The 23,107-nt window shown below is 47.9% G+C and overlaps 1 protein-coding gene across 1 annotated transcript in view; it reads left to right on the top strand.

Annotated features, from left to right (window-relative positions):
• LOC141995064 (coiled-coil domain-containing protein 33-like) overlaps window positions 1-23,107 on the top strand; it is a 318,466-nt gene that overhangs the window by 115,195 nt on the left and 180,164 nt on the right. Inside the window, exons 3-6 of the mRNA XM_074965846.1 lie at window positions 4,062-4,171; window positions 8,134-8,235; window positions 15,024-15,115; window positions 15,574-15,694. Of these exons, the coding sequence (XP_074821947.1) occupies window positions 4,062-4,171; window positions 8,134-8,235; window positions 15,024-15,115; window positions 15,574-15,694 (425 nt within the window). The remainder of the gene's footprint in view (window positions 1-4,061; window positions 4,172-8,133; window positions 8,236-15,023; window positions 15,116-15,573; window positions 15,695-23,107) is intronic.

Genomic DNA, 23,107 nt, shown 5'->3' with positions numbered 1-23,107 from the left:
GCTCGGCCCTGCTCCAGCACTCCAGCAGAGGTGCTGGGTGGGGGCCGGACCACGCGACTCAGCCCCACTCTGGTGCTCCAGCCAGGGCATTGGGTCAGGGGCCGGACCACGTGGCTTGGCCCTGCTCCAGCCAGGGTGCTTGGTCGGGTGCCGCACCACATGGCTCCTGGAAGCCGCAGCATGGCCCCGCTCTGGCTCCTACACGCTCCAGTGGGAGCTGCAGGGGCAGTGCCTGCAGATGGGGCAGCATGCAGAGCCGCCTGGCTGCGCCTCTGCATAGGAGCCGGAGAAGGGAGCCGCTTGAGGTAAGCCTGCATCCCCTGAGCCTCTCCCCACACCCTAACCCTCTGCCCCAACCCTGATCCCCCTCCCGCTCTTCAAACCCCTTGATCACAGCCCGGAGAACCAGCCTGCACGCCAAAACTCTTATCCCCAGCCCCACCCCAGAGCCTTCACCCCCAGCTGGAACCTGCACCCCTGCCCCAGCCCTGATCCCCCTCCTGCCCTCTGAACCCCTCGGTCCCAGCACAGAGCACCCTCCTACATCCCAAACTCCTCATCCCCAGAGCCTGCACCCCCTCCCGCACCCCAGCGCCAATTTTGTGAGCATTCATGGCCTGCCATACAATTTCTATTCCCCAATGTGGCCCTCGGGCCAAAAAGTTTTCCCACCCCTGCACTAGTGCAAGGCAAGTATTGTTATACCCAGAGAATCATGGAACTGTAGGGGCAGAAGGGACCACAAGGGTCATCTAGTCAAGATGCAGGATTTGTTGTGTCTAAACCATCCAAGACAGATGGCTACCCAGCCTCCTTTTGAAAACCTCCAGCGAAAGAGCTTCCATGACCTCGCTAGGCAGTCTGTTCCATTGTCTTACTGTGTTTACAGTTAGGAATTTTTCCTCAGATTTAATCTATATCTGCTAAGCTGTAGTTTGAACCCATTGTCCCTTGTTCTGCCCTCTGTGGTAAAAAAGAAAACTTTTCTCCACCTTTTTTATGCCAGCCTTCATATCCCCCCTTAATCTCCTCTTTTCCAAACTGAAAACCCAGTTCCTTCAGCCTTTGCTCATTCGGCTTGTGTTCCATACCTCTGATCATCTTTGTCACTCCCCTTTGAATCCTTCCCAGTTTTTCTGCATCCTTTCTATACATTGGTGACCAAAACTGGACACAGTACTCCAGCTGAGGCCTAACCAGCACTGAGTAGAGGGTACTATCACTTCTGTGACTTGCATGCCATGCCTCAATTAGTGCAACTGAAAATTGCATTTGCTTTTTTTGCAACAGCATTGCATTGCTGACTCATGTTGAGGTTGTGATCCACCACATCTCCCAGATTCTTCTTAGCAGTGCTGCTGCCAAGCCAGTTTTCCCCCATTCTGTATTTGTGCATTTGGTTTTTCTTCCCCAAGTGTAGCACCTTACATGTGTCTTTGGTGAATTGCATTTTGTTGTCTATAACCCAGTTCTCCAATTTATCAAGATCCCTTTGAATTTTAGCTCTACTGTCCAAAGTGTGGGCAACCCCCCTCCACCCAGCTTTGTGTCATCTGCAAATTTGATCAGTGTGTTCTCTATGCCTACATCCAGGTCATTAATAAAGATGTTAAATAACACCAGACCCACACCAGACCCCTCATGAGACCTCCTTCCACTCTGACATCATTCCAATAATAGTTACTCTTGGTTTGTGGTTGTTTAATCAATTATGTATCCATTTAATGGTAGTTCCACCAAGCCCGCATTTCTCCAACTTACTTATCAGAATATTATGTGGGACTGTGACAAAAGCCTTGCTGAAGTCCGAGTATGTTATGTCCACCGCATTCCCCCTTCCACCAAACCAGTTACCCTGCCAAAGAAGGAAATCAAGCTGGTTTGGCATGATTTGTTCTTAGTAAATCCATGCTGGCTGGTAGTGATCACCCCTCCATCCTCCATTGCTCTAGTAGCTTCCCAGGTATTGAGGTAAGGCTGACTGGTGTATAGTTTGTTCCCTGGCTCCTCCTTTCCCCCCTTTTTAAAGATGGTTATGCTAGCTTTCTCCAGTGTCCGGGGACCTCTCCTGTCATCCATGAGTTTGCAAATATGATTGCCAGAAGCTCTGAGATTTCTTCAGCTAACTCCTTCAGCACCCTGTGGTGAATAACATCAGGCCGTTGCATCCTAATGGAGAGGCCCAGGGGATGAATGTGCCTGGGGAATGAACGGACCTCTCTGTCACAGAGATGGTCAGGAGTGAGGTTTACTGGAGAGATGGTGTGAGGGAAGCCTGTGGCTACCCAACAGCACCAGTTATGTGCCTAAAGAGAGGGCTTCATTCCAAGGGCTGCTGCTCCAGCACTGAAGGTGAAAAATCCACCTCCCCGTGGTGCAGACAGGCTGCATGTCCTTTAGGTTGGAACAGCAGCTGCTCCCATGCACCAGTGGCAGGTGGGTATAAGGCCACCGGATGTGTACTTTCATGGCTTGTTCCTCTGCCAGCTTTTGGTAGCAACCTCTGCTTCAGTCTGTTCCAAACCTGTGCAAAGACCCTTCTAATTGGCAGGCAGAACCCACTTTGTGGCTGCCTGCTTGTACTCTGCTCATGCTTCAAGGTATAAGCTGATCACCTGGGAGGTTCAGGAAGGAATTCTTCCCCACCACACGTAGAGGACTGCATGGTTGTCTAGATGCCAGAGACAAGCAGGCAGATTAGATGGATCAAGGCAAATCCTATATTCTCAAAAAGAAATCTAAACCACATTTGTACCAGCTTTTCAAGGGCTTCAGTGTCAGGCCTCTCTGACAAACCTAGAATATGGACTTTGTTGCTTCTCAATATTGTTTAACCCACAGGGGTTAGATCCATTAAAGCCAATGCCTCAATCTGGGCCAGTGTGCCCTTGGAGTGTTCTCCTGAGGGAAGGGTAGATGGTGACACTGCCAACCTCTCTCAGGGATTTCTGATCGAGGTGGGGAGCAGGTTGGTCACAGACAGGGTGTAGCGGGGTGGTCACCCTACTCTGGCCCTGAAGGGGTTAAAACTGCCCTGGGAGAGGGCTGCTTGGGGGAGCCAATAGTAAAAGCAGCCCTGGAGAGGGCTGTGGCTGGGAAAAGCTAGGCTGATTGGGGGAAGCAGCCACAGCTGGGGCCATGCCCCAGTCAGGCCACAACTGGCCCTATAAGAGGGCTGTGAGCCAGAAGCTGAAAGAGTTTCACTCTAGCCCTGGAGTGGGAAGGGCTAGCTGCCTGGGGGCAAGGTACCTGAGGTGGAGCTGTGCTGGGCAAGGGCAAAGGGAGCTGGGGAGTTCCAGCCTGGTAAACCCCCAGGCTGCAGGCCTTGATGAAGGCCTACAAAGGTACTGGGGCTGCAGAGGGCAGCCTGGGAATAGGAAGAGGCAGCTGGTCGTAACCCCTTGCCAATGATGAGTGGCCATTACACAGCAGTCTGCTCCAGTGAATGGGGGTTTGATGATGACTGGCAGTAGCCACTGAGACAAGCTGGGTTTAGAGGGTTGGGGGTTCCCCAGGGAGGGAACACCCAGAGCAAGGGGGTACTACTGGGGCAGAGCCCTGAGATGAAGGGCATCGGGGTCTGGGAGGGACAGGGGACCAGCGTCAGGCGAGACACCAGCCTGCAGAGGGTGCTCTGTATGCTGGAAAAGAGCTAATTCCCAGAGGACCAGGAGGAGGCGCCACATCAGTGAGTCATCGACTTCGCTACACAGGGCTCTATAGGACCCTGGTTAGTGAAGGCTGCTGCGGAGATGTGCAGAATCAGGACATCTCCTAGCCCCTGTGGATACACCCCTTCCTTCCTGACCACCCCTTTTGGAGCAGGGCTGGTCCCCTTTACTCCTCTTGGTGGAGAGGCAGTTGCAGCTGCTTGCAGTACCATAACCCCTCCACATCCTGGCAGACTTTCTGCTGCCTCCTCTAGTGATGCCAGATCCTGGGGTGAATCTGGCCTCTTGTCTTCACATTGTTGACCAAGGATGGTGTTTGGAGTAGTTCTAAGCCTCCCCCAAGTCCCTTATCATACTTGCTGATGTGTATTCCTGCTCTTTCCCTTCCAGCTGTGATCCTGACTGTGGCTGACAAAATCACCAAGGAGGTGCTAGTGAGCTACAAGATTCCGGTGAGGTACCTCCGATCGTTCCACCACTACCACTTGAGACTGGTGCTGGTGAGCATTGGCCAACTAATTTGCACCCTGAGACATGTGGGTATGGGGGAGTCAAATTGTTTCACTGCCACTCCATTCATCCATCGGGCAGGCAGGCTGTCTGTCAGATTCCACCTGGTGTGCCTTGTCTTATACTTAGATTGGCAGCTTTTTGGGGCAGGGACTGTCTTTTGTTCTGTGTTTGCGCAGCTCCTAGCACAATGGGGTCATGGTCCGTGATGGGCTCCTGGGGCTTACCGCAATACAAATAATAAAAATTAGCAATCATAAACTTACGCTGCACATATCCCATGGTATCTAATTCCAGGCTCGTAAACAAACTGACTTGCACAGAATTTGCTTAGTTTCAGTTGGCTGAGGTCAGGTAAAGGAAATCTTGTGTAACAATTGTAATCCCCACTGGGAAACAATTTAGGATTTTCAAAGTCTCACAAGTTGGAGAATGCACTAAAGGAAACCAGCAAAAAAAAGCGCTCCTGGGGCCTCTTTGAAACAAATGATGGGGGGGGAGGGGTTCTCGTTGAAATGGGTGCGTTAGGAAATAATGAAAAATGACATCAAACTATGAAGTGTCCTTTCTAACTTGGTCTCGTGGGAGACAAGAACACAAGTGAGGCTGAGGTTTACAATGGTGCAAGCAAATCCCAGCACTCTGCCCCTTCCTAGTGCTGTCCTTCCAAAGACCCCAAAGGGCTTTATGAATATTAATTAAATAATCCCTAGCTCTCATCGTTAGATCTCAAAGAGCTTTATGGAGGAGGTCAGCATCCTTCTCATTTTACAGATAGGGAAACTGAGGCACAGAAAGGGGAGCTAATTGCCCAAGGTCATAGAATCATAGAATATCAGGGTTGGAAGGGACCCCAGAAGGTCATCTAGTCCAACCCCCTGCTCGAAGCAGGACCAATTCCCAGTTAAATCATCCCAGGCAGGGCTTTGTCAAGCCTGACCTTAAAAACCTCTAAGGAAGGAGATTCTACCACCTCCCTAGGTAACGCATTCCAGTGTTTCACCACCCTCTTAGTGAAAAAGTTTTTCCTAATATCCAATCTAAACCTCCCCCATTGCAACTTGAGACCATTACTCCTCGTTCTGTCATCTGCTACCATTGAGAACAGTCTAGAGCCATCCTCTTTGGAACCCCCTTTCAGGTAGTTGAAAGCAGCTATCAAATCCCCCCTCATTCTTCTCTTCTGCAGACTAAACAATCCCAGCTCCCTCAGCCTCTCTTCATAAGTCATGTACTCTAGACCCCTAATCATTTTTGTTGCCCTTCGCTGGACTCTCTCCAATTTATCCACATCCTTCTTGTAGTGTGGGGCCCAAAACTGGACACAGTACTCCAGATGAGGCCTCACCAGTGTCGAATAGAGGGGAACGATCACATCCCTCGATCTGCTCGCTATGCCCCTACTTATACATCCCAAAATGCCATTGGCCTTCTTGGCAACAAGGGCACACTGTTGACTCATATCCAGCTTCTCGTCCACTGTCACCCCTAGGTCCTTTTCCGCAGAACTGCTGCCTAGCCATTCGGTCCCTAGTCTGTAGCGGTGCATTGGATTCTTCCATCCTAAGTGCAGGATTCTGCACTTATCCTTATTGAACCTCATCAGATTTCTTTTGGCCCAATCCTCCAATTTGTCTAGGTCCTTCTGTATCCTATCCCTCCCCTCCAGCGTATCTACCACTCCTCCCAGTTTAGTATCATCCGCAAATTTGCTGAGAGTGCAATCCACACCATCCTCCAGATCATTTATGAAGATATTGAACAAAAGGTCACCCGCAGACCAATGGCAGAGTCAAGACTAGAGCCCAGGTCTTCTGCATCCCGTGTTTGTAGACAGAGGTTCTCAAACAGGTTTACAGAGAACTCACTGGGGATCCATGGAGAACTGGTCCTTTGTGGTTGGCTCCTTTGCATGTTTCCAGCTGATATTTTGCAGTAAACAAAGCTAAAATATAGTGCTTAGAGTGGCTAGACAAAGTGCATGACTGGAGCATTTTTAAAAGCTCTAAATTTTTCAAGAGTGGCAGAGTGGGACTTTGTCCCCACTGAACAGCATTAGGAGCTGTTTATTGCTGTGTTAGTGAGTTTCTCTGTCTGTGAAAAACCATGACTGTTATTCCGTATGCCATTCTCCTGATTGACATAGTGAGTGACTTTGCTGTCGTGCAATAAGGTGGGCGTATCAATGGAGTAATAACTATTAGCAGGTGCTGCCAAGAGGTACCTTTATGTGCTCTGTGGTGGTGAGTTTACATAGGGATTGGTTTTCTGCATTGGTTTTTCTCATGATTTATTAATGACCTGTATTAGTTATGGTGGAGTTTAGGGAGGAGTAAATTGTTGTGGTATAGCTATTAAATAACAGCGTGACTGATCTGCACATTATGCTGAGACCTCTTCTTTCGATTTACTTTGTCTCATGCACGCATGCCAGTTGCAGTATCAAAGTAGGGTTATTCATTTACACAATCAAGGGCAGTCAGACTATTATCTTCCAGGGACAGAAGAGGACCTCGTTTTTCTCCTTGAACTGGAACATTGATCTGAGTCCCTCTTGTTCCCCTTAGCATAGTCAAGAAGATCTTTCTCTCTTTTCCTGGATCTCAAGTTTGTCAGAATCTTTAGAACCTTTCAACCTGCCCCAAGCCTGCTCTGGGATGTCCACTAGAATGAAAATCAGAATCGGGTTCATAGCTACATCAGTAGCACATCCATCCTTTGAAATTTCAAGGGCTGAAATAAAGGTAACAACTTCTGTAGCTTGGCAAATTTCTGTGCTTTCCTGCCGGGCATTTGTTTTTGGACCAGAGATGTTGAGGGCATACAGTTAGAATTCCCAGGGAAGGTACAGAAATAAGGATAAGGAGGGTTGCTAGATTATTGTGAGGATGGGGCAATTAAGGGACTCAGCATGTGAGGGTAGCAGTAACTGGGCTAACAAAGATTACTTATTGCAGCAGTGAGAGGACTGTTTGCATCACTGGGGCTGTTATGCCAGCGATCTCTGTTCACCCTGGTGCTCTAATGGTGGGGACTGGCACAGAGAAAAGCCACATAGTGGTTAGCCTTACTCAAAGCAGGACTAATATGCATGATGGTGACATTGCCTGTGCACTTCTGGGATCATTTGTGGATGCCTGGTGTACAATGTACAACAAGGTTGTTGTGAGGGCCACATAGCAACTAGCATGCCAGATAGCTCTGCTGTATATGTGCCTGGAGAGATTATTGTAAGTAACCTTGCCCAAGGTCACATAGCTAGTGAGTATCAGAACTGGGGCTGGCACTCTTATGGACTGTGCTTGTCCTACACCCTAACCACGAGATGCCCAGCTCCAGAAAGACTAGCCTGGCACAAGCCTAGCCATTTTTTGTGAGTTAAAGTTGCATCTTCTGAAATATCAGATATTTACACAGCCATCAAGGGATCATCCTGTTTTCCTCTCAAATGAGCCTTGTTCCTGTTTTCAGACCCATTGCAGACTCACAGAAAAATACAAAACAGAAAAATGTGGGTGCCATGTTTTATTGTTTGAATGGCTGGCAGGAAGGTCCCAATTAAGTTTCACAGGTAACGCTAGGTGGAACAGAGGCCTGACAAAATCACTTTACCCCAGCCAAAAATTCACACCCTTATCAGCTGATACAAGTGTGTTTCCTCTTCTCCATTCTTCTACATTTCTCCCCGCCACCCCAAGAAGGATCAGGAAGCCAGTGGCCATTGTGTATGCAGATTATTAAATATTTAAATACAAAAGCAGAACGATTTATTATATTGATCTTACTGGAAAGGCTCCAGAGGACAGTGAGCTTTAATTATCACTTGCTGCTTTGTCAGTTATGACAGCTCTGTGCCACCACACCGCAGCCCAGACTGTTTATATACACAACGCTTCCTGTTTTATAGTCTGGCACTCATTCTACACTGTGGTTTTGTCTTCTCCTCAAACAGCCAAGGAAGAAGGACCCCTTGGGGACAAGTCTATACGCTACAGTTGTTCGTAAAGGCAGCCTCATCCCACGTTATGTTGGAATGAATTGCACCGGCTTGGAGGTAAGGCCTGTGCCGGGAAATAGGAGAGGGATGGATGGTGCTGGGGAGGGATGCCGGCATGGCCCACAATAGGAGCAAGGTGTCTGTGCGTTAGTAGCAATTAGCAACCCTCATAAGGTATGTTTTAGCTGAATGACTAAACTCTAAGTTATCTTCAAACTATCTGATCTTTCAGTGAGACCTGTTAATAACCACCACAGGTATGACTAACTTTCTAGCTAATATAACACAGTATATTTTATTTTTATATATATATATATATATATATATATATATATATATAGCGGAGCCCTCCTGAGGGACCGAGATCTCACAAGGAGAGTTGGCTGCAGTTAGCAGGTAGCCTTCAGCATAGATATCACCATTCTTCCTTTCTCCAGCTAAGCTAGAAATACCTGGAGAACAGGCCTTTCTAAGGACAAGCGTAAACCTCACCACCTTCCTCTTCAAGGACCAGGTGCACATCTTCATTCTTGCCTGCTCTGGTATAAACACAGAGTGGCATGTCCAAATATTAAAAACGCTACCAAAACACTCCACTGCACACCCAGTTCTCCCCCAGGGGAAAGGATGGAGGAAAGTAAATGACACATGATAGATGTGAGTCACATCACCTTAATACAAGGTGCTCAGATGCTACAGTGATGTGGTGGCATAAAACCCTGTATAGAATAAAATAGAATTCTATATTGGTGTCTCTGGTCCTGTCCAGAGCTTGGAAGATAAGAGGCATATAACATAAGTAAAAGGCATTTTTAAGCAGTTAACTGACGTTTTCCTAATGTTGAGTTTAGTTCAGTTTGAGGTTTTTGGACAAAGATTTGAGTTTGATGCTTCTTTTATTGGAACCCTTTAAGCCTTATCAAAGAAAGAATAGATATTCCCCCACTGGCCCATGTGGAAATCATGTCCTTCGACAGTGAGGTGGAGAAATTGAGCACAGGTCTCCTAAGCGCTCAGCTAGTTCCCTAACCACTTCCACCCTCATAAAAACATAAGAACTGCCATACAGGTCAGACCAATGGTCCATCTATCCAGGATACTATCTTCCAATATTGGCCAATGCCAAGATCCCCAGAAGGAATGAATAGAACAGGCAGGCAGTCAAGTGATCCATCCCTTGTCATCCACTCCCAGCTTCTGGCAGTCAGAGTTTAGGGACACCCAGAGCATGGGATTGCATCCCTGACCATATTGGGTAATAGCCATTGATGGATCTATCCTCCGGGAACTCATCTGATTATTTTTTTGAACCCCATTATAGTTTTGGCCTTCACAACATCCCCTGGCAATGAGTTCTACAGGCTGACTGTGTTGTGTGAAGAAGTACTTCCTTCTGTTTGTTTAAAACCTGCTGCCTATTAATTTTCATTAGGTGACCCCTGGTTCTTGTGTTATGCAAAGGAGTAAATAACACTTCCTTATTAAAATCATAGAATATCAGGGTTGGAAGGGACCTCAAGAGGTCATCTAGTCCAACCCCCTGCTCAAAGCAGGATCAATCCCCAACTAAATCATCCCAGCCAGGGCTTTGTCAAGCCTGACCTTAAAAACTTCTAAGGAAGGAGATTCCACCGCCTCCCTAGGTAACGCATTCCAGTGTTTCACCACCCTCCTAGTGAAAAAGTGTTTCCTAATATCCAACCTAAACCTCCCCCACTGCAACTTGAGACCATTACTCCTCGTTCGGTCATCTGCTACCACTGAGAACAGTCTAGATCCATCCTCTTTGGAACCCCCTTTCAGGTAGCTGAAAGCAGCTATCAAATCCCCCCTCATTCTTCTCTTCCGCAGACTAAACAATCCCAGTTCCCTCAGCCTCTCCTCAGAAGTCATGTGTTCCAGTCCCCTAATCGTTTTTGTTGCCCTCCACTGGATGTTTTCCAATTTTTCCACATCGTTCTTGTAGTGTGGGGCCCAAAACTGGACCCAGTACTCCAGATGAGGCCTCACCAATGTCGAATAGAGGGGAATGATCACGTCCCTCGATCTGGTGGCAGTGCCCCTACTTATACATCCCAAAATGCCATTGGCCTTCTTGGCAACAAGGGCACACTGCTGACTCATATCCAGCTTCTCGTCCACTGTAACCCCCAGGTCCTTTTCTGCAGAACTGCTGCCTAGCCATTCAGTCCCTAGTCTGTAACGGTGCATGGGATTCTTCCGTCCTAAGTGCAGGACTCTGCACTTGTCCTTGTTGAACCTCATCAGATTTCTTTTGGCCCAATCCTCTAATTTGTCTAGGGCCCTCTGTATCCCATCCCTACCCTCCAGCATATCTACCTCTCCTCCCAGTTTAGTGTCATCTGCAAACTTGCTGAGGGTGCAATCCACACCATCTTCCAGATCACTAATGAAGATATTGAACAAAACCGGCCCGAGGACCAACCCTTGGGGCACTCCACTTGATACCGGCTGCCAACTAGACATGGAGCCATTGATCACTACCCATTGAGCCCAACAATCTAGCCAGCTTTCTATCTACCTTATCGTCCATTCATCCAGCCCATACTTCTTTAACTTACTGGCAAGAATACTGTGGGAGACCGTGCCAAAAGCTTTGCTAAAGTCAAGGAACAACACATCCACTGCTTTCCCCTCATCCACAGAGCCAGTTATCTCATCATAGAAGGCAATTAGATTAGTCAGGCATGACTTGCCCTTGGTGAATCCACGCTGACTATTCCTGATCACTTTCCTCTCCTCTAAGTGCTTCAGAATTGATTCCTCAAGGACCTGCTGCATGATTTTTCCAGGGACTAAGGTGAGTCTGACTGGCCTGTAATTCCCTGGATCCTCCTTCTTCCCTTTTTTAAAGATGGGCAATACATTAGCCTTTTTCCAGTCGTCCAGGACCTCCCCCGATCGCCATGAGTTTTCAAAGATAATGGCCAATGGCTCTGCAATCACATCCGAGAGTGCTAAAGGAGTTGGCGGATGCAGCGCATCCGGACCCATGGACTTGTACTCATCCAGCTTTTCTAAATAGTCCCAAACCACTTCTTTCTCCAGAGGGCTGGTCACCTCCTCCCCATGCTGTGCTGCCCAGTGCAGCAGTCTGGGAGCTGACCTTGTTCATGAAGGCAGAGGCAAAAAAAGCATTGAGTACATTAGCTTTTTCCACATCCTCTGTCACTAGGTTCCTTCCCTCATTCAGTAAGGGGCCTACACTATCCTTGACTTTCTTCTTGTTGCTAACAAACCTGAAGAAACCCTTTCTTGTTACTCTTAACATCTCTTCCTAGCTGCAACTCCAGGTGTGATTTGGCCTTCCTGATTTCACTCCTGCATGCCTGACCAATATTTTTATACTCTTCCCTGGTCATTTATCCAATCTTCCATTTCTTGTAAGCTTCTTTTTTGTGTTTAAGATCAGCAAGGGTTTCACTGTGAAGCCAAGCTGGTCGCCTGCCATATTTACTGTTCTTTCTACACATTGGGATGGTTTGTCCCTGTAACCTCAATAAGGATTCTTTAAAATACAGCCAGCTCTCCTGGACTCCTTTCCCTGTCATGTTGTTCTCCCAGGGAATCCTGCCCATCAGTTCCCTGAGGGAGTCAAAATCTGCTTTTCTGAAGTCCAGGGTCCGTATTCTGCTGCTCTCCTTTCTTCCCTGTGTCAGGATCCTGAACTCGACCATCTCATGGTCACTGCCTCCCAGATTCCCATCCACTTTTTCTTCCCGTTTTGTGAGCAGCAGGTCAAGAAGAGCTCTGCCCCTAGTTAGTTCCTCCCCCACTTTCCAAAAACTTCCTGGATTGTCTGTGGACCACTGTATTGCTCTCTCAGCAGATATCTGGGTGATTGAAGTCTCCCATGAGAACCAGGGCCTGCGATCTAGTAACTCCCGTAGTTGCCAGAAGAAAGCCTCGTCCACCTCATCCCCCTGATCCGGTGGTCTATAGCAGACTCCCACCATGACATCACCCTTGTTGCTCACGCTTCTAAACTTAATCCAGAGACTCTCAGGTTTTTCTGCAGTTTCATACTTGAGCTCTGAGCAGTCCTCCCTCCTGCTCCCTTACATACGATGCAACTCCCCCACCTTTTCTGCCCTGCCTGTCCTTCCTGAAGAGTTTATATCTATCCATGACAGTACTCCAGTCATGTGAGTTATCCCACCAAGTCTCTGTTATTCCAATCACATCATAATTCCTTGACTGTGCCAGGACTTCCAGTTCTCCCTGCTTGTTTCCCAGGCTTCTTGCATTTGTGTATAGGCACTTGAGATAACTTGCTGTTTGTCCTGCTTTCTTGGTATGAGGCAGTAGCCCTTCCCTCTCACGCTCTCCTGCTCATGCTTCCTCCCGGTATCCCACATCCCCACTTACCTCCAAGCTTTGGTCTCCTTCCCCTGGTGAACCTAGTTTAAAGCCCTCCTCACTAGGTTAGCCAGCCTGCTTGCCAAGATTCTCTTCCCTCTCTTCGTTAGGTGGAGCCCATCTCTACCTAGCACTCCTCCTTCTTGGAACACCATCCCATGGTCAAAAAATCCAAAGTCTTCTCTCCGACACGACCTGCGTAGGCATTCGTTGACTTCTACGATTTGACGGTCTCTACCCAGGCCTTTTCCTTCCACGGGGAGGATGGACGAGAACACCACTTGCGCCTCAAACTACTTTGTCCTTCTTCCCGGAGCCATGTAGTCTTCAGTGATCCGCTCAAGGTCGTTCTTGGCAGTATCATGGGTGCCCACGCGGAGAAGCAGGAAGGTGTAGCGATCCGAGGGCTTGATGAGTCTTGGCAGTCTCTCCGTCACATCGTGAATCCTAGCTCCTGGCAAGCAGCAGACTTCTCGGTTTTCCCGGTCGGGGCGGCAGATAGATGACTCAGCCGCCCTGAGGAGAGAGTCCCCAACCACCACCACCCGCCACCTCCTCTTGGGAGTGGTGGTCGTAGAACCCCATCCCTAGGACTGTGCATCTCATGCCTTCCAATCCGCGGAGTCTCCTTCTGTTCCCTTCCCTCAGATGTATCATCTGGTCCACTCTCTGCATTAGTACCTGTGGAGAGAACACGGAAACAGTTGCTTACCTGTATCTGCGTTGCTGGTACATGGACGCTCCTTTTTTCTTATGGAGGTCACATGCTGCCAAATTTCTTCACTGTCCTCCTGTCCCCGCTGCGCAGCCTGCTCTGAATCTTCAGAATGTTGTGTCCATAGAAGCATATCCTGACGTCTGTCCAGGAAATCTTCAGTTTCACTTACGCAACACAGGGTCGATACCTGTTGCTCCAGACCTTGAACCTTCTCTTCCAATATGGGAAACCAGCTTGCACTTTGTACAGACAAAGTCGCTTCTGTCCTGTTGAAGAAAGACAAACATGGCACATCCACTGCAGGTCACAACAGCTGAACACTCCCCATCCATATTAGCTTCCTTCTACAAGCTTCCTCAGGAGTTGTAGTAACTACTCAGAGAAGCCAGCAAGATGTAAGCCTCAGTGGGCTCTCCCCAAGTGAACTCCCAGGCAAACTCCCTCTATTAGCTTCTCTGCTGTTCACCGCTCAGCTGGTTTGCAGCTGACTGGCTTTTTAGAACAGTCAGGCCCACTCAAGGCTCACCTGGAACAAAGCACTCCAAATTCACACTTTTCAAGCACACGGTCAAACTGTCTCCACAACAGACACTCAGATACTCACCAACACAGCCTCCTTAATGCAGCCCTTAGCGTACCTCCTCTCAGGCAGATCCCAGGCAAACTTTCTACATCCCATTCATGATTTTATAGACCTCTATCATGATGTTCTCCCCTCTCCCCCACCCCCAGTTGTCTCTCTTCCAGTCTGAAAAATTTCAGTCTTTTAAATCTCTCCTCATATGGAAGCTGTTTCATACCATTAATCATTTTTTGTTGCTCTTCTCTGAACCTTTTCCAATTCTAATATCTTTTTTTGAGATGGGATGACCAGAACTGTATGCAGTATTCAAGGTGTAGGTATACCTTGGATTTATATAGTGGAATTATATTTTCTGTCTTATTTATCCCTTTCCTAATGGTTCCTAACATTCTCTTAGCTTTTTTGAGTGCTGCTGCAAATTGAATGGATGTTTTCAGAGAACTATCCACAATGACTCCAATATATCTATCTTGAGTGGTAACAGCTAATTTAGATCCCCTTATTTTTATGTATAGTTGGAATTATTTTTCCAACATGAATTACTTTGCATTTATCAACCTTGAATTTCATCTGCCATTTTGTTGCCCAGTCACCCAGTACTCTGCTTGTGCCCCTCAATCCTGCCCTGCTGTTCCATTCCTGGCCAGCTCAGCCCATGTGCATCCATCCTGCCCGGTAGCATCCCCTGCTGTTCCAGTGCTGGCCCCTGCATGCAGCAATGCTGATGCACTGCAAGCCAGTGAAATCATAATCCTGAAATCAGGACAGGATAGCCTCTTGCCATGAAAGTGCTCATGATGTCACAATGCTGTCTGTATCACATTACTGTGCACTCAACTTGGACAGAGATGGGCTTAGAAAAAGAGTCCCACTGGCAGCTCTGAGCTGCTAACAAGCTATTCTCAAATTCATTTCACAGTTTATACCTGCCAAAAGGAGCTTTCTCCAGTCCTGCCCTGTTGCGCATGATGTAGCACAATTCACGATTCCCATGGGCTGGCTGAGCTCTGTCCCCTTTGAGCTGTGCCAGGATCAGTCTGTTCCTCTGTGCTAGGCTGGTTGCATTATTGTGTTCCCAGGCTGCACCCTTGTCCCTCTGCCAAGGTGGTGCCATGTCTGCTCACTGGTGCTTGATATTAACCTTGGTCTTTCCTTGGCTTTTAGGTTTTCCTCCAGGGAATGAAGAATCCTCTAGCAGATCCCCAAGGTCCTATTGTAGCCATTGCCAGAGTGGTGAACAACTTTAATGCATACAGGTGAGTAGGGGGCAAGAGGCACCCTGCCAATCACACAGGAACAAAGGGGCCCAGCAGCTGCCAGCATGGGCACAAGAACATCTTTCAGAGGTATGCTGGAAGTGTCAGGATATGTATTGTACACACTCTACTGGGGGGAGCCAAGATTTGAATGGAAGCAGCGGGATTAAAGTACGATTCTATTTTGACTATGAAAATCTGTGAAGGCTTCACATTTTATTGCCTTTCCACAATCTGCATGTTACATGCGCTCTGTTCACAGGTAACACCCTGCCAAGAAAGCACTAACTCACTTCTAAGCTGGGCAAGGTGACTAAATATTATCTACCAGAGTGTAACAGATCAGGAAGCGAGTCCATGTCCATGCTTTGTGGATAAACAGAGGGATACAGAGCAGTCACCTACCATCTTTAAATGTCTCGCAGAATACCTGACCACTCTTTTCCCTCCCATCACAGAGAAGCCATGAAGATGCAACCCACTGCCTCTCCAGCAGTTGATTTAACCACCATCACATTTCCAGACCCCTCCATGGTGGCTTTCGATGTTCTCCGAGTCACCAACCAAGGATATCCCCAGGTAGGGAGGCAATGTGTCTTTAAGAATTCCTATTCCTGCTGGAATGGAGAAGGGAGCCATGTACTGCAGTACTAAAGATATTACCTGGATTGTCTCACAGTGAGGATGCTGCACAGAGCTGGTGCCAAAGGTAGTGCTGCCTGGAGATTAGAAATGGAATCAGTGCTAGTAAAACACTTGTTCCTCCTTTTTTCCTTGTCTCCCTTTGTCCCTAGCTTTTTTACTGTGCTGCAACCTAATTCATCTTTTCTTGACCTGCTGCTCACAAACCGGGTAGAATTAGTGGGGGAAGCAAAAGTGGATGGGAATCTGGGAGGCAGTGACCATGAGTTGGTTGAGTTCAGGATCCTGACGCAGGGAAGAAAGGTAAGCAGCAGGATACGGACCCTGGACTTCAGGAAAGCAGACTTCGACTCCCTCAGGGAACAGATGGCCAGGATCCCCTGGGGAACTAACATGAAGGGGAAGGGAGTCCAGGAGAGCTGGCTGTATTTCAAGGAATCCCTGTTGAGGTTACAGGGACAAACCATCCCGATGAGTCAAAAGAATAGTAAATATGGCAGGCGACCAGCTTGGCTTAATGGTGAAATCCTAGCGGATCTTAAACATAAAAAAGAAGCTTACAAGAAGTGGAAGGTTGGACATATGACCAGGGAAGAGTATAAAAATATTGCTCGGGCATGTAGGAAAGATATCAGGAGGGCCAAATCGCAGCTGCAGCTAGCAAGAGATGTCAAGAGTAACAAGAAGGGTTTCTTCAGGTATGTTGGCAACAAGAAGAAAGCCAAGGAAAGTGTGGGCCCCTTACTGAATGAGGGAGGCAACCTAGTGACAGAGGATGTGGAAAAAGCTAATGTACTCAATGCTTTTTTTGCCTCTGTTTTCACTAACAAGGTCAGCTCCCAGACTGCTGCGCTGGGCATCACAGAATGGGGAAGAGATGGCCAGCCCTCTGTGGAGATAGAGGTGGTTAGGGACTATTTAGAAAAGCTGGACGTGCACAAGTCCATGGGGCCGGACGAGTTGCATCCGAGAGTGCTGAAGGAATTGGCGGCTGTGATTGCAGAGCCCTTGGCCATTATCTTTGAAAACTCGTGGCGAACGGGGGAAGTCCCGGATGACTGGAAAAAGGCTAATGTAGTGCCAATCTTTAAAAAAGGGAAGAAGGAGGATCCTGGGAACTACAGGCCAGTCAGCCTCACCTCAGTCCCTGGAAAAATCATGGAGCAGGTCCTCAAAGAATCAATCCTGAAGCACTTACATGAGAGGAAAGTGATCAGGAACAGTCAGCATGGGTTCACCAAGGGAAGGTCATGCCTGACTAATCTAATCGCCTTTTATGATGAGATTACTGGTTCTGTGGATGAAGGGAAAGCAGTGGATGTATTGTTTCTTGACTTTAGCAAAGCTTTTGACACGGTCTCCCACAGTATTCTTGTCAGCAAGTTAAGGAAGTATGGGCTGGATGAATGCACCATAAGGTGGGTAGAAAGCTGGCTAGATTGTCGGGCTCAACGGGTAGTGATCAATGGCTCCATGTCTAGTTGGCAGCCGGTGTCAAGTGGTGTGCCCCAGGGGTCGGTCCTGGGGCCGGTTTTGTTCAATATCTTCATAAATGATCTGGAGGATGGTGTGGATTGCGCACTCAGCAAATTTGCGGATGATACTAAACTGGGAGGAGTGGTAGATACGCTGGAGGGGAGGGATAGGATACAGAAGGACCTAGACAAATTGGAGGATTGGGCCAAAAGAAATCTGATGAGGTTCAATAAGGATAAGTGCAGGGTCCTGCACTTAGGATGGAAGAATCCAATGCACCGCTACAGACTAGGGACCGAATGGCTAGGCAGCAGTTCTGCGGAAAAGGACCTAGGGGTGACAGTGGACGAGAAGCTGGATATGAGTCAACAGTGTGCCCTTGTTGCCAAGAAGGCCAATGGCATTTTGGGATGTATAAGTAGGGGCATAGCGAGCAGATCGAGGGACGTGATCGTTCCCCTCTATTCGACACTGGTGAGGCCTCATCTGGAGTACTGTGTCCAGTTTTGGGCCCCACACTACAAGAAGGATGTGGATAAATTGGAGAGAGTCCAGCGAAGGGCAACAAAAATGATTAGGGGTCTAGAGCACATGACTTATGAAGAGAGGCTGAGGGAGCTGGGATTGTTTAGTCTGCGGAAGAGAAGAATGAGGGGGGATTTGATAGCTGCTTTCAACTACCTGAAAGGGGGTTCCAAAGAGGATGGCTCTAGACTGTTCTCAATGGTAGCAGATGACAGAACGAGGAGTAATGGTCTCAAGTTGCAATGGGGGAGGTTTAGATTGGATATTAGGAAAAACTTTTTCACTAAGAGGGTGGTGAAACACTGGAATGCGTTACCTAGGGAGGTGGTAGAATCTCCTTCCTTAGAGGTTTTTAAGGTCAGGCTTGACAAAGCCCTGGCTGGGATGATTTAACTGGGAATTGGTCCTGCTTTGAGCAGGGGGTTGGACTAGATGACCTTCTGGGGTCCCTTCCAACCCTGATATTCTATGATTCTATGATTCTATTGTTCTTATTGGAACAAGGAGGTTAGTCTGGCCTCTGATTGATACATGGCTAGATTTACCTTGCTGCACCTTCTCTGTGAGTGACTGCAGTGTGACCTAGAGGAATGAGTCCCCTAGACAGGGGAGGGGGGGAAGCAAATGAGTACAAAACAAATCTGGTCTATTTCTTGTTTTGATCCACTCCATCTATCTTTTACATCTTTGGCTGGCAGCAGACAGTGCAGAAGGACTGCAAGACATCCACATCTCATGGCTGCTCAGCAGAAGACGGTGCAGTAGGACTGCTAGCAATCCTCATCTCTTGCCTGCCTGGCAGAAGATGGTACAGTATGACTGCTAGCAATCCAGATTGCCTGCCTGCCTGCTCACCATAAGATGGTTCAATAGGACTGACTGCAGGACTAAAGAGAATGACCTGGTCAAGTCACTCCAAATTTAGTCCTGTGCCCATGTCTGCCCAGGCGTTCCTGGCCGACATGGCCAGGAGCACCTCGGACATGAGGATGACGGCTACCAGTCATATTGTACCGTCTGCTGCCACAAGGCAATGGGTTGCTGCTACTGTGTAGCAATGTAGTACCACGTCTGCCAGCACCCAGGAGACATACGGTGACAGTGAGCTGAGCGGGCTCCATGCTTGCCATGGTATGGCATCTGCACAGGTAACTCAGGAAAAAAGGCGCGAAACAATTGTCTGCCCTTGCTTTCACGGAGGGAGGGAGGGAACGGGGGCCTGACGATATGTACCCAGAACCACCCGCGACAATGTTTTAGCTCCATCAGGCATTGGGATCTCAACCCAGAATTCCAATGGGCAGCGGAGACTGCGGGAACTGTGGGTTAGCTACCCACAGTGCAACGCTCCGGAGGTTGACTCTAGCCTCGGCACTGTGGAAGCACTCCGCCGAGTTAATGCACTTAATGCACTTAGAGCATTTTCTGTGGGGACACACACACTCGAATATATAAAACCGATTTCTAAAAAACCGACTTCTATAAATTCAACCTAATTTCGTAGTGTAGACATACCCTTAGTTGGGGATTGGCCCTGCTTTGAGCAGGGGGTTGGACTAGATGACCTCCTGAGGCCCCTTCCAACCCTGATATTCTATGAAAGTGTGGCCCTTATTATGATGCCTAAGCGGGAGTCCAGCCCCAGGCATTTTGGCTGTTTGTACAGGGATGAATTTAATCTAAAGTAAGTTTCACATGCAAAAGGTGGCTTTTGCACAAGGCTTCACAGATTCAAGCCAAGGACAACACATGATTATTTCTGCTGCTAAAAAGCCTGCTGTTTGTGGAGGGAAACGTTTTACACCAAGATGATGGTTTGATTGTCAGCAAATTTGCTTCCAGGTCCAACATTACCTTTCTCACCAGTGCCTTGTTACTGAGCACCATGATGGGCACTTGCCTGCACTGAGTAAGCACATGATCTTATCACTGTTGTCCTTCTTCCCCCAGTCCTCCCCTAATAGAGCCTGTTACCCCACTGATCATGTCTAAAATTAGAGCATAAGCTATCTGGGGCAGGGAGTATATCCTTCTGTTTGTTCTGTACAGCACCCAGCACACCTTGGTGAGGTACACAAACATAATCATTACTCCTACCTGGTGCTACGGAAACATTTCTTTTTGAAATGGACTATTTCATCAGGGCAGTGGGAGGTATCTGCCTTTGGTTTCTATGGGAACACCAGTGAGATGGGGCTTTAGTCATGGATGTTAGGACACTTTGTGCCCAGCTCTGACCATGGACATAGGCATGATCCAATGGGAACTGCTTTGCCCAAGAGTCCAATACACCTGGACCTGCCCTGGAGAGATGTTGCAGAACTAACCACTCACATCTAGACAGCAAGCGAGATCCGATAGCAATGAGCCTCAGAGCTCATGTCTACAGACTCAGGCTAACAGGGCTTGCACTATATAGTTTTGTAAATGTTTGTGCTTGGGCTGGAGCTTGGGCTCTGAAGCCCAGGGCAGGGGGTAGACCTGGGCTTGAGATTTGCTGTTGTGGGATCCTCCTTGCTGTGTAGACATATGCTAAGTTACCCACTGGATGTTTGATGTGCAGCCATCAAATTGCTCCTGCATAGTCCTACACCTGTTTAGATTCTGTCAGCTCTGTGTTAAAAGACACACATCTAAAGCCTGAATGGCAATGAGACTTAAGGAGTTAACCTAAGGGCATGTATGGAAAACGTGCATCCAGCAACATTATGATGTGAAGAGCTAATATTTTAAACACAGCTGAGAACGTTCTAAAGAACAGATCCCACGTGTACTACACCACACACTGCAACAGCCATCTTTCTTATTGAATTTTCCTTGTGCCTTAGAACTTGCTGAGGAGTGAATACATTGTATCAACATATTCAGGGAGAATATAAATAAAATATTACTTAGGGGAACTAACACCATGCTAAATACCCACTAGGCTATGGGCTATGAGAAAAATCACTAGTGCATTTCATTCATTAAAATAATTGGTTTTCCACAGAATTTTAAAGCAAATTTCCTGCTGGTGAAAGGGGCTGGTTTTGGAGCCCTGGAGACTGATAGTCTCTGTTTATCCAGAGAACAGGTCCAGCTCAGGCAGAAGGAGGAAGCATGGTCTAGAGATGAGGGTGCTAATCTGAGGGTTGGGAGATATGGGTTCATTTCCTTGCTCTGCACTGACTCCCGATGTGACCTCAAAAAAGTCACTCAGGCCCAGATCCTCAAAGGGATTTAGGTTGCCTAACTTTGAGGATCTGGGCCTCAGTTTCTCTGTGTTTCAATACCACATCTGTAAAATAGGGATACTAGCACTTCCATACTTCACAGGGTGTTGGCAGGTGCTCAGATACAGTGGAAATGGGGGGCCAGAGGAGATAAGATAGAAATAGAAGGTAGGCAGTTTTAATGGAAAAAGTCTGATGTAGCTGGAGGAGCAAACAAAACTCCCCATCCAGAGCAGTGTCTCTTCTTTCCCTTTCTACATTCATTAGGCAGTAAAGATGATTTTCTTCAGATTTGTACAAACCAATAAATATCCTTTGGGCATGAACTGATGAGACTTGAGCATTAGCCCAAGGGAGAGCCAAGTTCTGTTAGTCTCTGGAGAAGGTGGCTGATGATGGAAGTGCTAACTGGCATTGAGTGGGTGACTGGCAAAAGGCAGGGGTGCCCAGATAAAATAGCATAAATGATTCAACTCAAACATCTCCTGCTGGACATACTCCGTTCCTACCTTTGGTTCTCTTCACAGACCTTCCTCTTGTTTTCACTCTGCTGTTTCCTGAAAGACTTTCCTAGAACCTTGAAACTGGCTTTTCTCCCTTCTAGCAAACTTTGCTCACTGGAGCCTGTCTCAGAGGAGAAAGCCATTATGGCTTCCTTCTACTCAGCAATGCAAAGGGTCAGAACAGGGGAGAGAATCTGGCCCGAAAGGGGATTATGAATGTGTAACCACAAGTCAGGTTATTCTAGGACAGAGGTTCTCAAATTGTGGTCTGCGAGCCCCATTCAGGTGGTCCGCGGTTGGTTCCCTCTGAGCTGTGTGTCTGGGCGGCTGCACACAAGAGAATGACGGGCCACCCACCTAATTAGTGGCGCCGCACAGGTGTGGCTCCACTAATTAGGTGCCTGGTCCCTGGAGAAGACGCACATATAAGGTGAGGTGGTGGTCTTGGGTGGGATAGGGGGCAGTGGGGTGAGAAGAGGGGGTGGGGGGAATTTGGGACATGTAGGGCTATGGCAGCCAGAGAAAGAGACGACTTTCCCATGTTCCAGGGCTGTGACTGAGGGGAGAGACGGCCCTCCTTCCCAGCCTCAGCTCTGTAGCTGGTGTGTTGAGGGAGAGACCCCCCTCCTTCCCAGCCCCAGCTTGGGGGCTGCTGCAGTGGGGGAGAGAGAGACCCCCATCCTTCCCAGCCCTGGGGCTGCTGTGGCGGGTTAGAAAGGTAAGATTTAGAAAGGTTGCATTAGAAAGGTAAGACTACTGATATTAAAATATGAGTTGTGTGCTTTTATTTGTAGAACAAAAAAAGTTTATTAGGTTTTTTTGTATAGCGCTTTTATTCGAAGAGCTTTACAATAGTTAGCTAACGGTACAAACAACATTTGGAAAGATCATTAAGTGGTCCACCAAAATCCTCAGCAATTTTCAAGTGGTCCACAGAAAAAAAAAGTTTGAGAACCACTGTTCTAGGAGTTAGGCTTATAATGCCTCTCTTCGCCCCCTGGATCCCACGGGCCAACACTTCACCTAAAGAAGTAACTCCATTCACTGGTAGCAGTAGTAAGCTCTTAGTCTCTGTGTGGACCAGCCATTAGAGGGGCACATGATACTCTTGGCCAGTCTCACCAATGCATCCAACCAACCCAGCTTGGATTTAAACATTCACATCTCAAACAGTCAAAGCTAAACTCCCAGCAAATGGATTGTAAGTACGGTGACCAGATGTCCTGATTTTATAGGGACAGTCCCAATATTTGGGGCTTTTTCTTATATAGGTGCCTATTACCCCCCATGCCCCGTCCCAATTTTTCACACTTGCTATCCGGTCAGTCTAGTTGTGAGCCGCCTGGGGGCTGGAAGACTTTCGCTCAGAGCATTTATTGAACAATTCTGAATTTGTGAACAGTCACCAGCAGGACAGCTTGTTTGTGGACAGTTCACATCTGGGGAAAGAGCTGCAGTCACCAAAGGAACACTTTGGTGCGAGCAAGTAGGGTGGGAAGGATGTGGTCTAGTGCATAGGGCACATTGGGCTAGAACTCACCAGGCCTTAATTCAATTTGTGGTTCAATCACCGACCTGCTCTGTGACCTTGGGTAAGGCCCTTACTCTGCCCTGTACCTCAGGTCCCTCAGGTA

Source organism: Natator depressus, chromosome 10 (assembly GCF_965152275.1).
Source record: "Natator depressus isolate rNatDep1 chromosome 10, rNatDep2.hap1, whole genome shotgun sequence".
In the NCBI taxonomy this organism is placed as follows: Eukaryota; Metazoa; Chordata; order Testudines; family Cheloniidae; genus Natator; species Natator depressus.
The sequence above is the reverse complement of the archived record's forward strand: the minus strand, read 5'-3'. Positions and strand labels throughout refer to the sequence as shown.